The following is a 19,387-nucleotide window of genomic DNA, read 5'->3' as shown; positions in this document are numbered from 1 at the left end:
GCTGAAGGGAGGATGCTTTGGGTGACAACGAGGCATGCATGACAGCATTGGAACAGGCTGCCGAGTCTCATTCTCTGGAAACATTCAAAACCCACCTAGACAAGGTCCTGTGCCCCCTGCTCTGGGTGTGCCTCCTCAAGCAGGGGGTTTGGACAAGATGATCTCCAGAGGTGCCTTCCAACCCCTACCGTTCTGTGATTGTGTGATTGTGACAGGCAAGGACAAACACTTCCCATTGCTCTCAAGCTTCTTAATTTCATTCATGCAAACAAAACTGTTACTGTATCTCTGCTGATTGACATATCCCTTATGCCCTCTCACTCTGGCATAACTGACAACATATTTTCTAGTCTTCCAGAACCAAGGATCTGTATGAGCTCTATCACCTCTTCGGGTGCACTTTTGCAAAACTCCCTCAAGAATATAACACTTTAAGCTGTAACAAGACCCAAACTTGTAGTGACACAACAGACGTGCAGAGGAGGAATGCAGGCATGCAAATACTCAGGTCAGATCAATTTAGAGATTCATCACTGTGCTTAGCGAGGGTCTTAATCTCTTAACTACAGGACAGTAGTTATTATGAATTCTCACAAACACAGGGTATTTTAATTAACTCAATTCCTTTTTATTGTTATGTATGTACTTATCAAATCAGGTTATCACAGGTAGACGGCTAAAGGGAACAACACACTGATACTATCCAGATATCAAATAATGGAACTTTGAATACTTAATGAAGAATTAAAGTTTAAATCAAAATTATTACATTTTTGACAACTAGAATGAAATGTGCAAACCAAGAAACTATGATGACTAAAATTTTCAGAGTAGTTATCCAAAAACTTGTTAGAATGACTTGTTAGAATAACCACAATAAGCTGGTTAAATATGAAAGCTTTGCTGCCAAACACCACAAAATTTGCTTTCCAACTAGCAGTTACTACAGTAAAGCTGAAATAAAGCCTTTAGTTGTTTTGGTTAAGGAGCTACTGAAACCCCCACAACAGCCCCCAAAACTCAAAAACTATCACCAAGTTTAAATGGTTCAACTACAGGTCTGAGGTATTGTTTTCAATAAAATAACTGTCACATGAGGCATTACAGTTATATGCCAGACAAACAATAGGATGTGCCATCTATTCTTCCAGAGAATACAAAAGATTAGTGTGTCTCTATCAAAGGTAAACTTTGTTATTTTTATCTTTTAAGACATTTTCTACAAAAATGGCTTCCCAATATATTAAGATGGACACATCCTTAAGCATTCTTATGACAGTAGACTAAAATCAAGCTAAACACTGAGTTCCTATTATAGCATTCCATTGAACCAAAAATGCTTTTCCAGCAAAGATGGTATTTTAACATAGACACTCTCTTCAACAACATAATAAACTAAAATAGCTACCTAAATATTTGTAAGTTCCAATTTACAAGAATATACCTATCTAAACTCGGTAGTCATAACAGGCAACATTTGACTGTATCTGGCACTGGAACTTAAAACATCAATTACGTATACTATCAGCTTTCCCTGGTGAGGATAAACTGTAGGGTACAACGTGAACAGATTTCACATGAGGATTTCTAGACCTCCTTCTCACTCAACTCCCACATCATATTGCCAACAAAGATCTGATTATTACAAACAGATTAACTTATCTTATTATATCTATTCCATGGACACAAAAAATCCCTAGAAAACAGTTAATAATTTGTCCAAAGGCACATCAGTGTTCAAAGTAGAATCTAGGATGATTCCAGCTTTATTGTCAGTCACTACTCTATCACAGGCCATGGTTTCTCTATGGTTAGCATTTATGTGCGCATTTTGAAGAATGATATATGCCAGCAGACATAAAATACATGTAATATAGGTTAGCCATGATTTTCACATCAAAGACAGATGGCATTTTAAAAGATAAAAGCCTTGATTAAATGGTACATCAAAATGACATCGTTAGCAGTACCTTATAAATTATGTCATTCAATACAGGTACTACATATAATCAGCTAGGACAGATAACAATTTTGCTCCAACAGAAACCACCACTGGTTAAAATGTCTGAATTAGTAGCATTTATATACTGATGACATCATTTCTAAAACTTCTTTTTTCAGTGCAGGGGAGATACACGCAACACAGCAGATCCGTGTAAGACAATAAAAATGCCATCACCTTACCTGCAGACTGAGCACTGTAGAGGGAAGGATCAACTAGAGGAATATTCTGAGGAGCAGGCTGAATGGTGTTACTTGTTACTCCTGCAAATCAATGCAAAAAATTGGGCTTGAGTTATTTTTATTTATAGACTTTAAAAATAAGCAGACAGAATAGGAAAATAGAACAGGTAAACCTAATGACCCACTGATTTTTAAATTAAGCAGCTGATAGCTTCCCAATTCTGAAAGTTTGGAACAAATAATTTTAAACCCCTCACTTCAGACCATGGATGTTTTAGAAAATAATACAGAAGAATTTACAGGCTGTAATTAATTTTATCAGTACAGTATTTCACCAAAATCTAATTTCAAGCATTAAAAAAAGTTAAACAAATACTAGTCCAAAAGACACTGGTTACCTTAGAGTATTGAGGAAAACCTGCTGAAGAAGAGTAGGAGTAAATTTTATATTTGAAGTTTAAATTCTGCCTTTTAGTATCAGAGAGTCTCCATTATTGTATTTGTAAAGCCCCATGCCTGACACCTCACACTTGCAAACTATCTCCTCCCTAATTCCTTTGAAAACAATTGGTGAGAATAAAAAAATCTAGCTAGATTTAAAAGGGAAGAGGTGATGCTAGATGAAGAAACAGCACTTTGTGGTGTGAAACAATTCTTGTATCTGAGTTCACATTTTAGACACTCTCATTTGCATTGATCCAGAACTGTATTTTTGCAGTATGTCCAGAACATACCAGACTAACATGTATTTATTTCTACAACATCTGCTATGTAGGAAGATGGTATAATCACTTTTTAAAATTATCTGTTATTTCATGGAATGACTGATGGGGTTAAAATTAAGTAAGCAAAGAATTAATGTATGACAAGAAGACACATATTCCATAATTTTCAGCTCTGGTAAAAAGAAAGAGCTAAACATTTACCTAGGCTGAATGTAAAAAAACCACACTCTCCCCCTCCCAGACCCCCAAAAAGCTCACCTATCTGAAGGATTTCCCTTTGATAAAGCTGGAAGAAAGAGCATCCTGAACTTGTCATACAGTGAAGCATTTTTAAAATGAGAGAGTAAAAGAAAAGGAGGGGCTGTATGACAGACACATATGTTCTACAATGTAAAAATGTATCTGAACAATCAAATGATCATCAGGATTGAAATCAAGAGCTTTTAATTTTTTAGTCTTATTAAACATCATGATAAAAAGGTAACATGAGGCAAAAAAGTTGCATTCACAAATCATTTAATAGAACTCTTTTTTTAAATACAGCAACTGGGAAGAACTTCAGATTTTTAAGAAATTGGTTTTGGTCCAAAAATGACACAGAATAAGAAGGATGATGTAGAAGCCGATATGTTTAGCAGTAGGGACAAAATTTCCACTAATAATATTGTCTGAGGTCAATCACACTAAAGTACTTGAATGGGAAAAGGAGCATAAACCAAGTAGAAGAAAGGTATGAATAACACCAGGCATGACTTTTACAGTGTTGTTGTAACAGTTTCAGCACTACGTTGGATATGCTCCCACATAAAGAACAGCAGTCTATCTGCACAGGAAAAGCTAAATATGAAATGAAGTAATATAATTTCATCTATAAAGTCAAAGACTCAAATGGTGCTTTACAGTATAGATGTTGTAATGCCGGATTCTAGTGAAGAGAAAAACCTTCTGCCTGCAGGAACACTCACTCTTTCAGTCCATATATCTCTTCTGGCAGAACGCTCCAAAATACGAATGACGTATTTCAAAAACCACTAAAACATAAAAAATATTTCCAGTGGCATTTTTCTGATGATAATTTATTAAGTTGCTTCTGCCATAGAACACCTATAGTATTTTACTCTATATGTAATGGAAAGAGGGCTAGAATTCACCTCTCAATAGAGGCACAAATTTTTTGGGTGTGATTCGCGCATACCTGTGTTATGAGGTACTTCAGCTGGAGTGTTGGCTGGTGCATGGGCACCTGGTGGTATATGTATGCCAGTGTAATTACTAGTTGGTATGTTGTTAGCTTCATACGTAGATGATGATGTTGGTTGAGTTGTTCCACTATGGAGGGAAGATGACCCTGCTTCTTCCCTTTCAGCATCTGCTAAGATGACACAAAATAGGATTTACTGCAACTCTTCTGTACAAACACTTGAAAACTTAGGCTTTCTTTTAAAACCTCCTTTTAAATTTTTGTTAGTAGAAAAATTGCCACCACAGTGTGACATAAAGCATTTATCAACCAAACCATGTACAGTTGATTTGACAAAGTAAAAAGCAACATACCATAGGATAAAGATCTAGAAACTCACATACTTTCAAAAATCTCTTCTGTTTAAATTGATGGACCATCTCATTACTGGTCTGAATATCAGCAGTTTGTCTCAGTAGCACAATCCCTTGCACTTCCATGTATTACATCCACAGTAGTTGAACAAGATATTATAAATATGAAGTAACGTGTATTTTAATATATACATGAACCAGAATACAGAAAACTCTATTTGCCTTACAAACTCTTTGTAAAAAGAAAGACAGTGCCAATCCTTCCACTCCATATCAATTAAACATACCACAAATATGTAACAAAAAAAGGGGAAATTTGGGAAAGTAATACCAAACAAGAAAATGAAATGGAGCTTAGCAGAGTCGTAACTGTATCTAGACGTGTTAGAGTACATAATGGACTATAAGAATAATGAGGTTTAATTTATCCCATAGCACATACAAAGAACACATACATTATTTTTCAATCTAGTTATGTTCTTATGGTTCTGGTCTACTTTATTCAACGTCGCTTTGAAAGCTAGTGGACCAATTTTATTATGCTAATGACCCAGTTAATTTAGAATATGGTTGATTTCTGAATTCAGTCCAATTTAAAAAAGCTGATTTTCTTTTACTGTGCACATGTTCGTCTGTATCAATAATGTCAGGTGGAACAAGCACAGTTTTGGGAATGACTTTGTTAACAAGCACAAGACATGTATGTGTCTAGAGCTCGCAAGATAGATGTTTCTTCTTTCTGAAATCCATGCTGATGTTCAGCTATACAAGATTATATGTTATGGAAACACCTCTACTGCTTAATAATTAGAGAGTCTACTATTACAAATAGAAGAATTTTTTCCCATGCAAGGTCCTCTTCCTCCCAGAAAAAGTTCAGGTACTACCTTTACTAAAAATGACTAACCACCTTCTTATTCATAATACTATTTACTACAACAAAAAAGCTATAATGCAGAATAAAACCAACACTATTGTCATTAGGACATTTTTACTGGAATTTAATACACAGTTAAAGAATATATTTTTGGTTTATATTGCAAAGTTGTAGTAGTTTACTTGCATTCGGAACATCCAAGTACTAATAAACAAATCCGCAAATCCCCCAAATCCAAAGTCTAATAACCAGAATCTTCATTTATAAATATTATAAAGCAAAGAAACCTAGAAGCGAAGTTCTGTCAGGAGTATCAAGCACTGCTAGCAAAACTTAACATAAAAACACAGAACATGGTAAAATTTTTGTATGTTACTCTTGTGAAAGTTACTTTCACTTACTGCAACCAGTAATTCAAGCAGTTGCTTTATGAAGCTATTTCTAACATTTGCAAACAAACACCTGGCAGATTTCTGGAAAGCAAAGGATATCCTAAGGTGCCAGATTTTTCCTTAGCTGTATTTTTTGCTAGTAACTCACACTGCAATATCACGTGGCTAACATGCATGGAAGTAAAATTAAATATGCTAAAACCGGCAAAAAAAGGTGAGATTCAAAAGTAAACACTGGATATTCTACCTTCTAAATTTTAACGTAAGGATGAGAATAAGCCATTGGTTGAATGCTGTATGTTTCAGTGTTTGCAGAGTTAACAAAAAAAGTAATTTTAGAACAGCTTCAGAAAATAAATTTCCTTTAACAAAATCCCAGAGACATACTGTACATAAGATTAAGGAAATAGTTACACACAACACTCATCATGCCATCTGAAGGTAAGGCTGCCCAAGTTTACTTGTAGCACTGTTTTCAATTTAATATAGCTTGGTCAAACTGTAGCCATGAAGTTGGATTTTCCACATCGGGTGTTTACCTGAAGCTAGTATTTTGGGAAAGCTGTTGTAGAAATTACTAAGCCACGTTTGAGAATGAGGGAGTGGGAGAAAACATGCTTTCATTGCACTTAGTATCTCAATTAAGAGAAATTACCTGTAAGTTCCTGCCCAGGCATACACCATTAACACATTAACACATTTAGTCCTTTATTCTGCCCCCTGCAGCTTCCTGTTGCCCTTGTCTGGCTCTTCGGTGCCACTCTGATTTCTCTCTCTGCACCAAGACTTCATTTCCCATATCAGCACCCCCTTGCCCCATACTTCCATCTGTCTCCCACTACCTCCCAATCTTCTCTCTAAAACATTCCCAGTTTCAGCTTCAAACTTCCTCATTGCATAGGCCGTGGTCTCTAGTCACTCTGGTAAATGTGCAGTGCTGCAGGCAACACTAGTGATGGAAGATAGGAACTCAAATGGTTAAGGTCTGGCAATGTTATAAACAAGACAAAAAGCCATGAAAAAGTGTTAGAAGTGCTGACGACCCTTAATAAGAGTGCCTCTTAAGAGGCAAATTCACAAAAGGGCTATATACTTTTTAATCAGGTATATGCATCAAGAGATCGAGCTCAACTGTTTGATTTGCTCATTATGCAATTGGCAAATGTTAAACTGTATTAAACATAAAAGTAGCTTTGTTTAAATTAACTTTTCTTAGGTGTTTAAAGTGCCCAAATATCATCAAAGCATTGTAACTATTCCTTCTGCAAAGTAAATATTTAAAATATTCTTTATCAAAGATAAAAGTTTTAGTACCATTTTGAGGTAAGCGCTTGTAGTATTTGTGAAGAATTTTAAACGTAGGCTGCTGGAAAAGAACATTTAAGTCAACAAACCATTTTTAAGTTCTGTGGTTAGAACATCTATAACATTATTGAAAAACAAATCTCTCCTAGGGACTGGGAATGAACGCTAAAAAAACAATTAGAGAATTAATTTCTCATAAGGCAGTACTAACCTAGAATTTAAAGTTCCTCGCAATTTGCTTAAGGATGCTGAAATACTAGGCTGTGAAACAGCGACACAATTGTTTCACATTCAGTTTCAGCTCCAGCTGAGTTTCTTGTCTTGGAACCTCAGCAGCCTTTGTGCTTGATCCCAGCATAATGAATCCATGTGCTCATTAGATTTTCCTCAGAGCTACACTATACCCAGACTATCTGTCTGTTTTTCTAAATTATTATTTATTTATTGAAGGCAAGACTTTGTGGAATAAGGCTGATACCCCTGGCCCCAAAACCATCTGTCCAAAGATACTTTAATACAAATAGAGGATTCTCAAGGCTTAATGGCATTCCCTTGTCTTGTGTAAGGAAGCACTGGTTATGACTTAACTTTAGCAGCCCAGGCCACTAAATTTAAAACCAGTAAAATTTTAGTTTTAAGGAGCCCAGACTCTTCCAATTAAAAGGGTAAGTATTAATTTTAATTTTAAAACATTTTTTCTCATTCTGCTGCACTGTTTCTCTTTAGCTTGAGATGTTGCTACAAGAGGCACAATGTAAGGTTCTATTGGAACGCTGCTTTTTAAAAAAATATATGTTTATTTTTCTACAACATTGAGAAACGGACGCAAAAATCCATCAACTTTTCATACACCGTTCTTTCTACTAGTTGGGAAAGGTTTCCTGGAATTCTGCAATATAAATGTAGACTACGTATTATATATTGCAATGAAAGTGGTGACTTTTAATGTATTTTACTATGGTTATACCATGACCGTTTAGGAACTTTTTCATATTTGAAATTACATTTTTGATTTTTCTCCATTAGTATAAAATCTTGTGGGATGACCTAGGGCCACTGCAAAGTGACCTTTAGGTGTACTCTAGGACTTGTATTCCAACTGCATTAATAAATCAAGCATGTCGTTTTAAGGTTTCCATGTTGGTACCTTAACATAAAGTATCCATAAATCCAACAGCAGAACTGCATAAAGTATGCCTATGTTACTGTAAAAACATCTCCAAGAGTTACAGTATAGTTTTCAAGAAACACAAAGAAAATAACACTTTGGAAAAAATGGTAATTTGCCAAGCTACAGAGACCTAGCTTCACTCTGTTCAAACAGATTTTTTCCACTTGCAAGAGGAGGAAGAAAATGAGCAAGCAGAAAGGAATGGGGGAGGTCCAGACGTATATTCAAACAATGCTGCTTTTCTTCTTTTAATGCACAAAGCAAGAATTGACTTTTTTGGTAATGATTCTTCTAATAAAAACTTTAATAAATTTTATAATAAATTTAAAAAACTTTAATAAATCTAATAAAATTTTTGTCTTGGTTGTACAAAACATTATCGACACCTACGCTATGGAGTTAATTTCCAAAAATAAACATCAAAAAGTATTTTCCATTTCCTTGCTCAGAAAATAAGGAGTGTGAGAAATTATCTTACTACATGAAATACAATTCAACAAATAAAATACTATTACCAAATTATAGATCATGCAGGCTCCCTATCAATAAGGATGTTAAAAATTTGCCTCACTCAGGTTTTGCATCCATTTTAAGTTGTATGTAGACATAACTTGTTAATGAAAGCAAGTGTTCGCCTATTCACACTACCTACCACTTGTAATGACCTGCAATGAACAGTAAGGATTTGAGTTAAGTCTGAATTTGATTTTCCCTCCTACAGCAGTTTCTTTTGCAGCCTTGCACAAGTTAGTTACCTTTGCCTCCACATTAATAAAATTAATAAAGAGCCTACTGGTTGCTGCTGACAGGCCAGTCAACCTGACTTCAGTACCAGGGAAGATTAAGGAGCGGTTCACCATGAGTGAGTTCACTAGGCATGTGCAGGACAACCAGGGGATCAGGCCCAGTCAACACAGCTTCATGATAGGCAGGTCCTGCTTGGCCAACCCGATCTCCTTCTATGACCAGGTGACCCACTTAGTGGATGAGGGAAAGCCTGTGGATGTTGTCTACCTGGACTTTACCAAAGCCTTTGACACTGTCTCCCACAGCATCCTCCTAGAAAAGCTGGTGCTCATGGCTTGGACAGGTGTACTCTCCACTGGGTAAGAAACTGGCTGGATGGCCAGGCCCAGAGTTGTGGTGAACAGAGTTAAATTCAGCTGGCGGCCAGTCACAAGCAGTGTTCCCCAAGGCTTGGTACTGGGGCCAATTTTGTTTAATATCTTTATCAATTAGTTGGATGAAGGGATTGAGTGCACCCTCCGTAAGTTTGCAGACAACACCAGGTTGGGTGGGAGTGTTGATCTGCTTGCGGGTAGGAAGGCTCTGCAGAGAGATCTGGACAGGCTGGATCAATGGGCCGATGCCAATTGTATGAGGTTTAAAAGGCCAAGTGCCAGGTCCTGCACTTGGGTCACAACAACCCCATGCAACGCTACAGGCTTGGGGAAGGGTGGCTGGAAAGGTGCCCAGTGGAGAAGGACCTGGGCGTGCTGGTTGGCAGCCGGCTGAACATGAGCCAGCAGTGTGCCCAGGTGGCCAAGAAGGCCAACAGCATCCTGGCTTGTATCAGGAATAGTGTGGCCAGCAGGAGCAGGGAAGTGATCGTGCCCCTGTGCTCGGCACTGGTGAGGCCACACCTTGAATGCTGTGTTCAGTTTTGGGCCCCTCACTATAAGAAGAACACTGAGTTGCTGGAGTGTGTCCAGAGAAGGGCAATGAAGCTGGTGAAGGGTCTGGAGAGCAACTCCTATGAGAGGCAGCTGAGGGAACTGGGGTTGTTTAGCCTGGAGAAGTGGAGGCTGAGGGGAGACCTTATTGCTCTCTACAACTACCTAAAAGGAGGTTGTAGCAAGGTGGGCATCGGTCTCTTCTCCCAAGTTACTAGTGATACTATGAGAGGAAATGGCCTCAAGTTGCCTCAGTGGAGGTTTAGATTGGATATTAGGAAAAATTTCTTTCTGAAAGAGTGGTCAGCCATCGGAACACGCTGCCCAGAGAGGTGGTGCTGTCACCACCCCTGGAGGTATTTAAAAGACACCTAGACGCAGCACTTCAGGACATGGTTTAGGAGGCATGGTGGTGCTGGTTTGACAGTTGGACTTGATGATCCTAGAAGTATTTTCCAACCTTAATGATTCTGTGATTCTATGAAGAGTTATTGTTTCTACACAAGCAAAAGCTCTGTAATCTTTGCTTAGACATTCAGTTTTTGCAATGATTTAGAATTCTTAATTCATTGCACATAATCAGGTGAGCTTAGCAAACATTACTACACTATGAGCCAGAGCACTAAAGAGCACTTATTTAAAGCTAGAAATATTTAATTGGGCTATTCATTACATTCACTATAACAAAAGATTGTTTTCCACATGTTGTCTTCTCCATTAAATTATCCAACTGGTGTAATTTGACTCACAAAGATGTGACGATGTTCACAGCTGGAGTTGCACCATAAGTCTTTCTCGTTATAGTTGCAGCAGCAGTTAAGAAAACTGCCTTGAAAAAGATCATATGTCAAAGAAGAAATGAGTTTGCTAATGCTTCACTTCAGATATAGCTGTGCCTAGACTGGAGCATATTCCAGTGGGTAAGACAGCAATTCCAGTGTTTAAGTCTGTAGAGCATCTTTAGGTAAGGAAGCATAACAACAAGAATATACCAGTAGCTTGGAAATCAAATTGTATCATAATCATTATTTGTTCACAAATATTTTAATTTACTTATGTTGTAGTATTTCTAGAGTATTAATACCCAAACAGTATTTTATCCAGGAAACTGTGAAGAAATTATAATTGGCACCCAGGCTTTTAGATAGTTGTTTACTTTTAACAAAATGAAGGCTAATGATAAACAGGGACGGGTGTTTGGTACATTCTCTGTAGAAAAATGATGACAATGTATTTTATAATGTTTTAATTTTTTGTTTTGAATGTCATGTTGGCCAGGAGTTATACACAATAAGGGATTACACTGTGGAGATCCACTTTTCAGACTTTTTTGGCTAAATCTGAACCTCAGAAGCACTCTTACCTGGCCCTCTCCCCTTTCCACCCTTTGATTTTCTTCTCCATAGACTACTGAATGAGTTTTTCAAGAATCATAAAAAGGCTGAAAGGAACCCTTGCAGTTACCTGGTCCAATTCCTTACTCATAGCAGCACCAACACAGATCATACTGCTCTGGGCACAGAATGATTGAGGTTGGAAGGGACCTCTTGAGATTACCTAGTCCAACCCCCCATTCATGCAGGGTCAGCTAGAGCCAGTTGCCCAAGACTGTGTCCAGTGGGGTTTTGAATATTTCCGAGGATGGAGATTCCATAACCTCTCTTGGACTCTCTTTACAATATCTGACCACATTCACGATGAAAATTATTTTCCTAATAGTTAACTCACATTTTCCTTGTTGCAACCTGTGTCCATTGCCTGTTGTCCTATCACTATGCATGTGCAGGAAGAGTCTGGCTTAGATCTCTACAACTCTCCCACCAGGTACAGTTTAAGACAGCAATAGGAACTCTTCTTAGACCCACTTAACTTCACCTTGCATGCCATGTTCTTCAGTTCACATTTGGAAGACAATAGAAAACTCTCATACTTCAAACAATATACTACTCTCTAACAAAGGTGGGCTTGGAAGGAGTGAATAAGACTGCCTACCTTCTACTTCCTTTGCTCACTGTCTGATAACGGTGGTAAGCCAGACAGTTTTTATTCATGCTACTTTGTCACTTTTTATCTTCTGCTGCACATTTGTCTTCTGCTAAAGCATCAGCTAGCGACTGCCAAGTGGAACAGGATGCTATACCTTACTGGAAAGACCACCAGTTTAATCTTTCTATAAATAGCGGGTCATGCCCATCCTCCTCTTTCTTCACAGATGAACAGGAAAGAAGCTTCAAAATATGAGATCACATTATGAAAAGATTGAGAACCAGAAGAGAAACCAGTTTCCTAATGTTTTGATATATTTTAAATAAAACCAATGTGCGGAAAATTACAAGCCTATTCATAATATATTTGAAATTACGGGTTCAAACTTCAAAATCCACCTAAGACCCAGGTACAGACCCCAGACATGAAGGAATGGAAACAAACAAATAAATACTGTGTGTGTATATATATGTCTGTGTGTGTGCGCAAGCATCTGTAAATACCTGGATCATAAGTGTTAATACATAGGAACATAAAACTTTATGTAGCCACCTCTACAACTACCTAACAAGTTAGATTTATCTCTTTTGGACTGTAGATTTGCTTATTCATCCTTTTTATTAGAAAAATTTGTATTACTAAATTCAAGCTTAATTTGAGAGATGAGCATTAACTTAAGTGATATTTATTGAAGCCACGGTCTTGTGCAGTAGCTCAGAGGAAAATTTCAGATAATTTAATGTTCTTACTTGTTTCATTATGTCTGTGAAGAATTATAAATAGAGGTTATTGTCATTGTGCAGAATTAGTCTGATTTAATTTGCATAACGAAAACACCTGTTCCAAAGACATCCTATTTCCATAAGAGTTTCACAATTAAAATTTGTATTTCAAGATTCTGTGCTGACTGGGGAGGAAAATTAAGAGACCCCTTATTAATGAAACTGCTATCAAAAGCAACTGGTGAAATGCAAAAAAGAATTAAACATTCACGAAGCATTAAGCACATGAAAAACTGCAAACAATGGAAAAGTAAATGGGTGAAAATATTTTGAAAGTTAATTTAACAATTACATACTGCTTTTATTTTTACATATTTCAGGAATGCATCTTTTTTTTGCATATATTTTGCTTCTATCAATAACTGAAAAGCATGGTCAGTTTATAGAACTGTAATACTATCATCTGTTTCAGCCGTTTAACAAAGTTTTCTAAGTGATTTCATTCTCACATGTACCTGTGAAGCCTCTGGATATATACTTTAGAAATAGGTTGACATTATAAAGTTTAGAAATAATATGTCAGCTCTGTTTTGATTGTTTAGTTATTTTTAGTGAAAATACACATAATGACCTAAGAGAATGGAGTGGTCTTTCTCAGAACAGGTTAGGATGTGATCGATGTGCTCTTGTAAGACAGAGTCCACTTAGTATGTGCTCTGTTACTTCATGGAGAGGCTAGCTTGCATCTGCTCACAGTCATGGTGTCTGTCTTAGAAAGGTTTGGATGCCCCTAACATTTCTTACTGAAGAGCTAAGACTTTTAAATTTGCAGCAGAGTTTAGACAGCCTGAATGCATTAAATGGAAGACAGTAAAAGTTACAGTTTGGGAGGTTTTAAACTACCTGTTCTGATAAACATTCATTTTGCTAAGTGGATGGGCCTTGGAAACCACTGCTTTTTATCTAACAGCTAAGTAGATAACTTCAAGGAATACTGTACAGGAAAATCAGGTAGCCAGAAGAACACAGGGAGTAAATAAAAACACAAGGAAAAGGGGGATGAGTGAGAAAGCGGCAGGAAATCCTAGTGTTAAAGGAATGCATGGTTCTGACCCAAAGGTGACAATGCCTTCCTAGAGAGTAGCTGTATTCAAAATAATCTTCACTACAGAGGAAAGAAAAACCCCAATATTTTATTAAATAAGCCGATCAAATAGTGAAGTCCAATAAAAATAACAGTAGGAGAAGCAGAGAAGAAAAAGCAGAAGGCGGCCCATCGTGGATGGAACATTAAACAGGGAAGCTGCGCTTCCTGTGGGGTGTTCCCTGAAGAACTGTGCATACCACCGTTTAGGACCTGGCCCAGCCCCCTGCTCTTTTAAAAAGACACGGGAAACACATACCGAAGCTCTCTCCTTCCATTCCAATAGGCCCAGGCTGAGGAGTCTCTCCATTCTTCAAGCAATTATGAATGTATGCTGCCTTCCACCTGGCATACTTCCTGTGCTGGGCGTTCTGGGGAAGGGAAAAGGCCACGCATTTTAACCACTCACTTCTGCAAATTAACGCATTCAAAACAGATGCATAAGCAGGTTTTCCACCGTGAGAAGAGTTTATAAAACTAAACTGCTTTCTCTGCTATTATTTCACATCCCTTTAAAGATAAACAATATGTGTGAAATTAATAGGTGAATTAAATAAATATAAAAAGAACAGCTCAAACAGGATCTCAGCTTGAAAGGAAAATGTGGAGATCTTCAGTTAGTGCAGCGCGTCAGGAAAAGGAAATAAATTAAACCAGGACCATCTAGTGTGAAAGACAGCACTGTGTAGTAATTACTGATGTGAAACAATAAAGGAAGCTTCCTATCTCCATAAACTTAGATGATTATTTACTTTAGATTTAAATATCTGAAACTTAAAATGCTACTTGTGCTGATCAATAACAAAATATTTTCTAATTACATTATTTTACATTTAAAAAATGTATTTAAAAGCATGAATACAGAAAGACTGCTGTGGTTGCAGATTAATGTGGTCTGTGTGGGATATTCTAGGACATACAACATTTTGATTCTTTTAGCTATCTTCACAACATAGCTAAAAATCAGATGAAGGACTTCAGCAATACATAAACTACCTGCAGAGCAAGGGGTTATGATAATAACAACTTTAAATAAACTGTTAATGACAAGTTTAATAGTTCAGTTATTAGAAAAAATATTAATACTTCCCAGAAAAATGGATTACTATATTGACAGTCAATATAATATTTTGCCAACTCTCATCTTCTAAAATGGAGTCAATTTGAAGCAATAGCAGTGAGAAGCAATATGCTACTTCCCTTTCTGATTCTACTTCCACAGTAACAGTTTGAAATTGAAAAAAGGTGGTAGAACTTCAGTATTTAAAGAAAATCAACATGATTTTTCACTATTTTCAGTTTCTGGGAAAAAGGAATTGATGAAAAGCATTTCACCTGGGTTTTCATAAACTCTTCACAAAACATGAGTGATTGAAATAAATGTCAGAATCTCAACTATTTTGAGATTTTTCCATTTCATTTTTAAAAATATACTTTACTGTTTTTAGGTACAACTTTAGTGTGTCAAAACATTAAATGAAGATTGGCCACTTTATATCTCCTGGGACTGTTACAACAGTGTTGGTTTTTTTAAATCCAGGAAGAGTTCTCAGTTGTCACGAGAAATCTTAAACTGGTTATGCAAATAAACTTTGTCAGAAGCTGTAAGAGAAATAACCAGTTTTGACAGTTACAAGGTAATATATTTCAAGGAACAAGACTGAATATACACAGAGATGAGAAATGTGGAAGGATGACTGCAATACTTTGGCCAAGTGAACAACGCAGGTTGATAGCATGTTTCACATCACACCATCACCTGCAAGGTACTGGTGAACTCAAATTTCCACAGTAACACTCACAAATAAAGAGGTTTGGAATCTGAGGTACACAGAATAATCCCTCTTTAAAAGTCCTGACTGAAATTACATCCACAGTTTTTGAGAATTAATAAAATGAAATTCAAAATTGTACTTCACAAAGCCTATTGCACTGTCCTGTACAACAGGGTAGAGAGCGACAGTATAATGGGTATCTCCAGCAAGCTTCCTTGCTCATACTTAACACATTGCTATCTGCCAGGATGCTCATGCAGCCCAGGAAAAGTATACCGTCCTCGTTTTCACAAATAAAATGTTCTCCAGAACAAAGCCTATCCTAATGACAGATTTCTTAAATTCATTTGCTATACCTCAGAAAGCAAGAGTACAATTGGAAAACATGCCTTTCTGTCAAAAATTTTCTTTTAATAATCTCTCCTGGCCAGGTAGTGTTACAGATTAATTCTTCTGTCATTTATATATTCCTATGAGATGATATTTATATGTGATGATATTCATATACCATCACAAATACACTAGAAGCCACAAAATGCACAAATATGCACCCAGAGTATGGTAGTTTTAGAAAATAACTTTATGGAAGATTTCAAAGCCCATACATCTCCCCTCTGTCCTAATACCACAATTATTTCTTGATAAAATCTGAAGATGCTGTTTTATCAGGTGTCTGTACCCAGGTGTTGGCAACTGGCGGGCAGCAGAGGTGGTGTCTGTGAGGACAGGCCATGGCTGCCCTCTGCCAGACACAGCCAGCTCCAGCAGACCCACAGAAGGACACAGCTGAGCCCCTCAGCCAGGCTGGTGGTGCCTCTGGGAAAACATATTTAAGAATGCACCAAAAAAAAACCACCAGGACACTGGATGGAGAGAGGAGAAGGGAACAAAGAATTTTTGATGTGTGGCATTATGCATCTGAACGGCAAAGCTTATCATTCCAGAGCAGAGAACCTAATTTTTTTTTGTTTTAATTTGTTTTTAATATGCACTGCTGTCCCTTTCTGGAAGGCTGCCCTACTGTATGAACATTACTAATAAAGTCAATTGAAATAACACTACTATCACACAGCTTCTTACTGATCTGACATAAGCTATGTTTTGTAAATATGTCTTCCAGAAAATCCTTTTGCCTGGCAATAATATTGAGATATGGAACATCCACTGTTTCCTGTGACACAACCCATTCATACTACCCAATAATCAACTACCTGCCAATTGAAAAAAATACATACGATTCACAGTACCCATTTTCTGATTTTAGGTGTCAAGTATCTGCCTTCTCTGCCTTCTGCTGTTGATTTAAAACGCTTTTAATAGTTGATATTCCATACATATGAAGGCAATTACATACTAAAAAGACACACAGACAGTCTGAATAATATGAATGGACAGAAAATTTAGACATCTAACTACATAATCAGCTGTCAGGCTGAGCTTACTTCAGGCTAACAAAAGCTTCTGCAAGTGTCTAAGACAGTCACGTGTCATACTTGTCCCATTGTTCCTTCATGTGACACTGCATAAGGAAACCCGAAATATAACGATGCTAGCCAGAAGTACAAACCTACTACTGTCTTTCCGCTACCCTCTTAACAATGTCTTCCCTGACTAAACAATCAAAATTAGATAATTCTGGTTCTTTCCAATTATGAAGTGCTTCTGTCCTTTGAGCATCAACAAAACCCCCCAACCACATTCAGCAGTAAAGATACCACTGTTAGCATTCCACACTGACACAACAATTTTTTCCATCTACAAGAAGGATTGCTTCAGGACCTCTGAGGAGTCACTGAATCAGTGCACTGTCCTGTGCACTGGATTTCTACAGACTAAGATGATTATCTTTTCAGTATAATTTAATGTGCATTCATTCTCTGGCTCTAGGAACCATTATTATTTGATATCATCAAGGATGTCAGAGTGCATAGCAGCCGGTTTTAAAAGAACACATGAAAGAGCAATCTTATTTACGCCTCTTGATGAAAACTGTAGACTGGTATGGTCTCAGGCTATGGAAGATGTAGAATCTTGGAACCAAGAACACTTGGCCAAGTGTTCTTCTTGGGCAAGACCTATCTTTTATAGCTACACTTACATTCCTATATGCCATAGTATACAAGAAGTGCACCACTATCAAAACCATTCCTTTACCTTCCTTCCAGTATTTACAAGTGAAAGTAGCCATGGTGACTGCATTTTAAACTGAATGAATATGCTTGCATGTTAGGCACACTTATCAGATTGGCAATTTACATACAGGATGTCAAATCTGTGAATTCCAAGTAGGGCATGGAGTAGTTTGGGACCAACCCAACCACGGGCTTGTTACGGGCATGCAAAGCAGCAGAACTTTTGGTTTCTAAGGCACTTTTACTAGTGTAAGCATGGAAGCCTAAAACACTCAAGCATGTGATTAAAAAAATATTTGTAGATTACCTCTGTGGATTTAGGTGTCCTGAGGCATATTCAGCACTTACATGATCAGCACTTGATGATTTTCGTCTCAGATTGTTCAGCATCATTGCTATTTCTTATTTATTTTTCCAGGTATTTAAACCTTCCTTTAACAATATTTGAAACTTGTCTTCATGAGTCAGTAGGAGTTTCCTCTAATTTTTTTCTTTTCCAGAAGTTATCAGCTACACCATAACATTTTCAAAATGAGCTCCTCATTCAGTTAATTCAGCAAGGAAACTTCACTTAATTTTCAGAACAATGAATACTTCAAGAGTACCTGCTCCTCTATATCTGATATTAATTCTTCTGTGGGGCATGAATAACAGAGAAGCTGACTATGCATCTAATAGAAAAGTTTGTTTTAAAACAACAGACCAAGAGATTATTCTGGTGTGCCTTAATAAAAATAATCATGATCTTCTTCAGCCAATTCTGGAATGCTTGTTTGATTAAAAAATTACCTGCCATAAAGAGCACTGTGTTAGTTACTTTAGTGGATAATTTTTTTTAATTAAAACATTCATGTCCTAATGGCCTGACAGCAAGCCATTTTTTATGAAGTAAATTAACATTCTTCAAACATAATGTATGACCTTTTAAAAGTGGGGTTTGTTGCAAACCTCAAAATATCTGTTCTAACTAAAACTGTACACAATTCCACCTCACTTACTAGCACTAAAGTTCTTGCTTGCAGGGTGAAAGAAGTGAAGGTGGAAAAAGCCAGGAACCTAGCATCATTTTCCCCTATAATCATTCCTACTTGCTCAATGTAATGTTATGTGTCCTACAGTAATAATCAGACTTTACATTTCTAACTGATACTTAAGTCATGAAGCATCTTCTAACAGATAACAGTTATCTAATATTTCACATATAATTTATTTGAAATAGCACAATGCTTTATGATTAACTAACATGCATTTGACTATACGATTAGAACCTACATTCTCTGAAGTACATATTCACATATTATAAATACAACTTTACAGAACTAAAACAGTAATTTGCACCTGTGCTAGGAAAAGCAATCAAATAATATGCTGACATCCCTAACACTTACCTCTTCAGAGAGCTCCCCAAATACTGTTAGAACATCTATCAGGAGACTTGCAGTATAGAAGGACTTTATCATATTTCTGTAAAAAAGAAAACATTTCTCTAACTTGTAGTGTCAGTCTCTCAGGGTCACATTTTAGAGGTGGCATTTTAGATCGTACTAGCTTATTTCAATCCAATCATCACTATTTTTTTTCTTTTAATCTAACATTACTTCACAATGTTTAAATTTAGCAATATATTAGCTAGTCTCCTGACTACTATACAGAAAGTTTTCAGTATTTTTTAAACCTGGTCATCTGGTCTGCGCTTAGTTTCTAGTTTGGAATGTTCAACACAGGACATAGGACATCCTATATTACC

At 36.9% G+C, this 19,387-nt stretch overlaps 1 protein-coding gene across 4 annotated transcripts in view; it reads right to left on the bottom strand.

Annotated features, from left to right (window-relative positions):
• VTA1 (vesicle trafficking 1) overlaps positions 1-19,387 on the bottom strand; it is a 44,838-nt gene that overhangs the window by 7,588 nt on the left and 17,863 nt on the right. For 2 of the 4 annotated variants that reach the window (XM_075087788.1, XM_075087789.1), the window contains exons 4-7: positions 19,029-19,104; positions 13,993-14,104; positions 4,105-4,278; positions 2,185-2,265 (exon numbers count right to left, since the gene is read on the bottom strand). In XM_075087788.1, the coding sequence (XP_074943889.1) occupies positions 2,185-2,265; positions 4,105-4,278; positions 13,993-14,104; positions 19,029-19,104 (443 nt within the window). Of the gene's footprint in view, positions 1-2,184; positions 2,266-4,104; positions 4,282-13,992; positions 14,105-19,028; positions 19,105-19,387 lie in introns of all 4 variants that reach the window. The other 2 variants (XM_075087787.1, XM_075087790.1) reach the window with 2 other exon arrangements.

The sequence above is a fragment of the Phalacrocorax aristotelis genome, chromosome 3 (genome assembly GCF_949628215.1).
Source record: "Phalacrocorax aristotelis chromosome 3, bGulAri2.1, whole genome shotgun sequence".
Classification (NCBI taxonomy): domain Eukaryota; kingdom Metazoa; phylum Chordata; class Aves; order Suliformes; family Phalacrocoracidae; genus Phalacrocorax; species Phalacrocorax aristotelis.
Note: the sequence above shows the minus strand (reverse complement) of the source record. Positions and strands in the feature narration are given on the sequence as shown.